Source organism: Leiobunum rupestre, chromosome 5, assembly GCF_980474605.1.
Source record: "Leiobunum rupestre chromosome 5, qqLeiRupe1.1.hap1, whole genome shotgun sequence".
NCBI lineage: Eukaryota > Metazoa > Arthropoda > Arachnida > Opiliones > Sclerosomatidae > Leiobunum > Leiobunum rupestre.
Window position 1 is genome coordinate 37,192,834 of NC_143388.1, and position 6,230 is coordinate 37,199,063.

The following is a 6,230-nucleotide window of genomic DNA, read 5'->3' on the forward strand; positions in this document are numbered from 1 at the left end:
ACAACGGTTCAGATTTTTCACTGGTCGAAATATTACCTTGCAAAGAAGATACATTGTTTTCGAGCTAGCCCGCCGTAATCCACAGCAAATGAAATTGGGAATCGTTGCAACGTCTAGTCGCTTCTCTTAAAAACAGCGCATAGAACTTCTCAACTCATTCCTATCATGAATTGTATTTCCAAAGTTGAAAGGCTTACATTTCAAATTGTCTGTAGCAAAAGTCTGGAAATTACTAAATATATGCTTGTTCAAGTATAAGTAAAATTTTGAGAACCAAAGGATTTATTTTCTACAATGTATTTTTTTATTTTATAATATTTGTCATAACTAAGCATTAAACACCGATGAAAGTCGACGCCAGTAATGGCAAGAAGGTGGTTTAAGTGGCAATTTCGTCAATACGGTGGTAAGGATACCTTTCTTACTTGGATACACCCAATCAGAAGCTTTAGTAGGCCACAATTTGATATTATGACTGATGCCTTGAAAACCGGTTGCAGCGGTGCAGTAAAACCCTTCTCTTGTAGTGTTATATCTGCATTGCACTGCAATTAAAATGGAAAAAAATAAATGACTGTGCTTAAAAACCCGACAATATAAACGACCAAATTTTAATTCAACCGAAAAAGATTTAAAAAGCTGAATTTGGAATCACTATTATATTTTATTGCAAAGACGTTAAATAATTGATTAAAAAGTGGGCTCAATTATACCCTCGTCGGCTACAACGCCAGCTTAAGCTCGGATAATCATATCATCAATGGCTGACCGAATCCAAGAAACTAGCTAGATTGCACATTACCAAACTGTTGAAGTCACTGACAACTCACTTTACTGTATTTAGTACAGGGCCACAAATTTCGTAGGCTCTGCTTTTCAATAGCGAACCATATTTCAAACGTTGTGTCCAACTTTTATGGTTTTTAAGTTATAAATTAAGTAATGTATTGTTACATTGATTTAATTAAGTCCTTATTAAATACAGTTATTTATCTCATGAGTATCCCGTTAGAAAATTAATAAATACTATTACTACCATTACAAAAATTAGCGCTTCCAGAAAGTTACTTCCATTTAATTACCAAAAATGAACTTGAGATTTTTACAATTTTTGTCTAATTAGATGTGTCAAAATCCTTTTCAGACTTTTTAAAGGCTTAAAAACGTCCGCAAGAAAATTATGATTGAAATTTTAGATAATTAAGTAATGCTTTCGTAATAAAGTGCGTGACTATCGCTTTCCGGGATCAAACTGCGTATTTAATGTTAATTTTCGTGTAAATAATTCATCTTAAGTCTGGATATATATATTATCTGAATCAGAAAATGAAACTCTTTAAAGTTCATTGAATTAAAAAGCTCCCCACAACGGTATTTGATGCTTTAAAAATCGATTATTTATTTTATTAGACAACTAACGCTATAAATAACGAAAGGAATTTTAAACACCTCAAAACAGTTTGGTTAAAATTTAACCAAAATATTCTTCAATTTTAACACTCTCAATTCATTTCTTTTTCACTTGGTCACACACATTTCTTCCGACTGTTGTGTCACAATTGCCTTCCTCATAAATATGTTAGGAATGGAAATAAGGGTATCATAAAAAAGCCATATATTTTAAGTGTGCTACAGGAGGTTTGACGCACGGCGTGGAGTAGGTCCCTTCTGTTATCCTTTCATTTAAACTGGTCTAGCTTTGACAAGGGTTGACCCTAGAGCCGAAAATTATTTTTTGGTCAAATAACGATAAATTCACATTTGGGTAAACATCATCTGACCAAAATGTACGAAGAAAGTAAATTACCTATATAATTTCCAGACTATCTAGTTAAATGATATATTAAACGGCTGTTACGTACAGTTTTTTTCGCATTTGTTACAGAAATCGTTGTCGTGATGGAGAGCTTGTTGTCCGTGGAAACATTCTTCACCAATTGTAACTCGTGGTTGGCATGAAAATCGAATAACTTGACCAGCTATGGTTCCTGTCATATTGCCTGATGAAAAAAGATTATCAAACCATAAAAAACAACAAAATGTATCAAGAATTAATCAACGTACCTGAAGGTGAGAGTCAAGCAAGTTTAAACTGATTCAATATTAAATTTGTCTTCATTATTTTTACCCCCTTTTATTTTAAATTTACTATGGTCATAATTGCAGATATAAACCAAAACCCGTTTTTCTCAATTTAAGGTTTTTAGACGTGCTTGACTTTCCTCTTCTTTCGGGATTTATGTATGTAATGGTCCGCCGTTAGCTAGGGGAAGATATTTCTTGTGTAAAACCCAAGGTTCAGCATTCATATTCAAGTTGTCATTAATTAATTATTTCTTGTACGTCGCATCTTTTGGCTGGGCTCATTATTATTTTAAATCTTCATTATTTCGTAATTTCTTTAGTGAATTACTCAGGGAAATCATTTCAAAAAATAAAATTAATTTCTGAAAGGTTAATTTTTTTTAAGATCATTTGGGCTTTGATAAAATTATAAAATGTCATCGAAAACATGTAAATATCGTCGGTTCAATAAAAAAAGTACTTCATGGAAATACCTCTCTTAGAAAAATAAGAAGACAAGCAACCCAAAAATCTCTATTAATTCGATAAAAGGATTATATTTAAATAAGTAGTTTCATCAAGAACTCATTTCAACTACGAAAGAATAACTTTTTTCTGGGTTTCCAATTCCCCTCATGCTCGAAAAGTAAGCTCTTTACCCCTAAGAACATCTTCGTTCTCATAAAGTTTATATCAATAAATATTTTATCGCATAAAATGAGCATTGTTGTGTCACCCATGCTAGCTACGCCACTGTGAATTATATAGGGAATTGCCTGACTGTTAAACTATTAACTGTGAAGGCAATAGGAATGTAGATACCGGCGAAATTTCACTGTTCATTTCCCGACCACCTGAAATAATGGCTTTAAAAACCGTTTGACAACTTAGGCCTAACGTAAATTATGAATTTAATTTTTTTTCCGATGTTTCGACCATAGGAGCTTCAATACATGTCGTTCTCTTTATCTTTCTCCCCTACTCCCATGGACGCGAGTAACCGAGTAAAATGGTCACGTGCTTATGTTGATTCTGATTCAGGATATAAGATATTTTAAGATAATGGCCTATTTCCACTCTACAACTTTCTCAATGAAATAATTGATCAAGTACCATAATGTTTTTTTTTCGAAAACGAAAAAGCGTTTGCAGATATCGATGAAATTTTGTAAAAACATTGACTCTCATTAAACAGGGTGTTTGAAATTGATCGATACAAAAGTTTTTCGCTAACATTATGTAATGTAGAAGTACGAATTTTTCAGGGTTTTTCAATTAATAGTAATAGTTTTAAATTTTGCTCATGAAATATTGAATAAAAAATAATTCCACGTACGAAAATTCATCGAATAATAAGTTGCGAGAAGAGAAATAATGAAGTAGAGGTGTAAAAATCTTGGCAAGGAAACTCTATTGATAGTGAGCCCGGACTAGCGACGCGCGAGCGGAGAGCTCTAACCGATGGGCCGTGACTCCTTTTAACAAGTAGACTAATTTAAGTTCTGTCCACTTTTGACCGCTGATACTGGACAAACTATAAGAGCTAGGGAAAAATGGCAAGAGACAATTTTGCTCCTTTGATCAAGCTTAGCAACATGTTTCATTTTGAAAAAAATCTGTCGAAAGCCAAATCCCATAGAAGAAGTGCGATGTCCTTTTCAAAAATGTCCGATGAGTGCACTTATTCAAGGGATAGCCCATTTAACCACCAGAACAAACACAAGTGGTGCAACGATAATCTTCACTGGGGTAATCCTCATCACCATTGTTGCCTGGTCTGAAAAGACTTATTGGGCCATTTTTTTACGAGGTAGTGGACGCATGGGATGATCTTCCCCTGCACGATTTCAGGCGTCTTTGGTTTCAGCACGATGGAGCGCCAGCTCACCAGCACCGTGATATCGTGGAGAACCTCAACAACGAATTAAAAAATTGATGGAGGGGAAGGAATGTACCCGTTCTATGGCCTCCTAAACCCTGAACTTAACCATGTGCGGCGTCAACAAAGATAACGTACTTGTCACTCCACAAAGGATTTAATACTCTTTTCTAAATCTTTTTGACCGTACCCAGATGTGTACCGCATCTGACGGTGGTATAATTGAAGCGAATCTCTAAACACTCGTTATATTTTACCATAAAAATTATGACTCTTGATTTAAGAATTTTGGGGAAAAATTGCATTGAAAAGATTCTAAATCAGTCAAAGGAAACGGCTCAAACGATTTTTGTTGGGGGCAGTATGAAACGGCCGAGTGTTACTATTGTTCGCGGTCAGTCAGTTGTGAGAAAAAATATATCTGTGGTCCGGAAAGGATTTTGGTAAAACTTTTTGTAAAACCTTTTCTGAACCATTTGCAATGCACATAACTTTTTAAAAATTAAACATTATACAACGATCGCAATGTCGCGAAACTGCCACTCATATCCGTAAACAAACTCTTAGCTTTTATGAATCCCAAACTTTGCGTAGACTTCAACTGGAGTACAAGTACTTTCGCCGTAAAATAAACAGGTTAAATCTTTGCTTGAAAACGTGTGGGGAAGCTTTTAGGATTGTAGACAGCACTTTATTTTGTACAATATGTACTCAAATAGTTCGCTAAATAAAGTGATATATGTCAAATATTATTAAATAGGCGTTTCAATCAATGTTGCTCTCTTTTTCTCGCCTTACCCTACGCGCATGCGTGAGTCACGAATAAAATATTCACGTGTGTATGTAAAGTTATACATGTATTTGTATGGCTTGAGCTTTTTTTCTTTCAGATGGCGCTGGCGAAATAGAGCGAGCCCTTCTATACTGCAATATTAAGCAGCGTGCGCTTTAAAATATAACGCTTTTACGAAAATGTCCAGTTTATCTGTATTACTACTTCTAGTCAAATCGCTGAACAGGTTTTATTTAAAAGTCTATAAGAGTTTGGTTAAATTTATTGACTACCAGTAATATGAAGTAAGAGCTCAAAAGAGCTTGCAAAAAATATAATTTAGTACCTCAACCACCGTCCTTGTTCTATTTTAAAAATGTCCTGGCAACCCTGTTTTAAATTATTTTTTCAGTTACGACTAACGTTTAGACAGATAATGGCTAGTTTTTTCTATCTTAATAAACATGATAATTTTCAACGTGACCTTGAGTCCCAAGTCCGTAAGCTGTGAGATTTGTTTTTATCTGTTGGTGCTCTTATTTGAAAGCTGCTTATTTTAAAAACGGAACAGGACTTAGTCTATCGTTTGATCGGGTAATGAAGTTACTCTTTTTGTTTACTTATGCTAAATGCCGACCGCTTTAGTTGGCTCAGTTAACATTGATTTCGAATTTTGAAGATCTATGAAAACGTTTGGACCAATACCGCTTAATCTGTCTATTCCCTAATTAGATGGGTTTTTCCAAATTTGTGTGCTTTCTTAACACATTTATATAAATAATTAATTAATGGTTATTTATTTTTCGGTTTTAGTAAGTAGTTAGTAAGGAGTTTCTTGCTTCTTACTTGGTTCAGTTTTTTCTCGAATACCGACACAACAATTTGACTTGCAATTGTCGTGTCTGTAGCAAGATTCGCCGATATCCTATTTTTTCAGAGAATAAATTAAATACAACACATCGACAACTCCTTAAAATTGAATTTCATTCACCTCTTGTTTGGACGATTTAGCGAAGATTCCTGTGGAATTGAATTCATATTTTCTCCGAACTGTGCTCCGCGACTCAATAACAGCAATCAAAAAGAAAAGACTTAAACAATAAACGCCAATATTTAGGATATGCATTGTACGAATTTTGTTAATTCCGAGTACATGTAACAAGAATCGAAAGAACGCTTTAACCAAAAACCTTCTACACTTCTTGACAATATCTTTCTTTTTGCTGATACAAATAAAACTGAAAGATTTCAGATAAAATATTCAAATTCATCGTGCAGCTTAAATTTCATCGTTCTTGTGGTTTCTTATCGGTTTGTTTAACTTTTAGCATCATTGGCAATAAGTAACGAAAGCTGCCCTGACAAACGCCAATAAGCCTTGAAATAGGAAAATAAATGTTTCAAGAATTCAACGATAGAAACAATACACTCATGCGGCTTTGGGGGACCAAAGAATTCGGCTGAGACCACGAAAGAATTATCTTGGTCGGAATAGTGGCGTATTACTTAACTATC

The 6,230-nt window shown here is 34.3% G+C and overlaps 1 protein-coding gene across 1 annotated transcript; it reads right to left on the reverse strand.

Moving 5' to 3' along the window:
- Positions 1 to 294: 294 nt before the first annotated feature.
- LOC149944396 (uncharacterized) lies at positions 295 to 5,905 on the reverse strand. Its single transcript, XM_090175755.1, has 4 exons — positions 5,707 to 5,905; positions 5,562 to 5,640; positions 1,863 to 2,000; positions 295 to 545 (listed from the first exon to the last, which is right to left on the reverse strand). Exons 1-4 carry the CDS (start codon positions 5,839 to 5,841, stop codon positions 328 to 330), a joined length of 570 nt encoding a protein of 189 aa, XP_090031881.1. The 5' UTR covers positions 5,842 to 5,905; the 3' UTR covers positions 295 to 327.
- Positions 5,906 to 6,230: the final 325 nt, after the last annotated feature.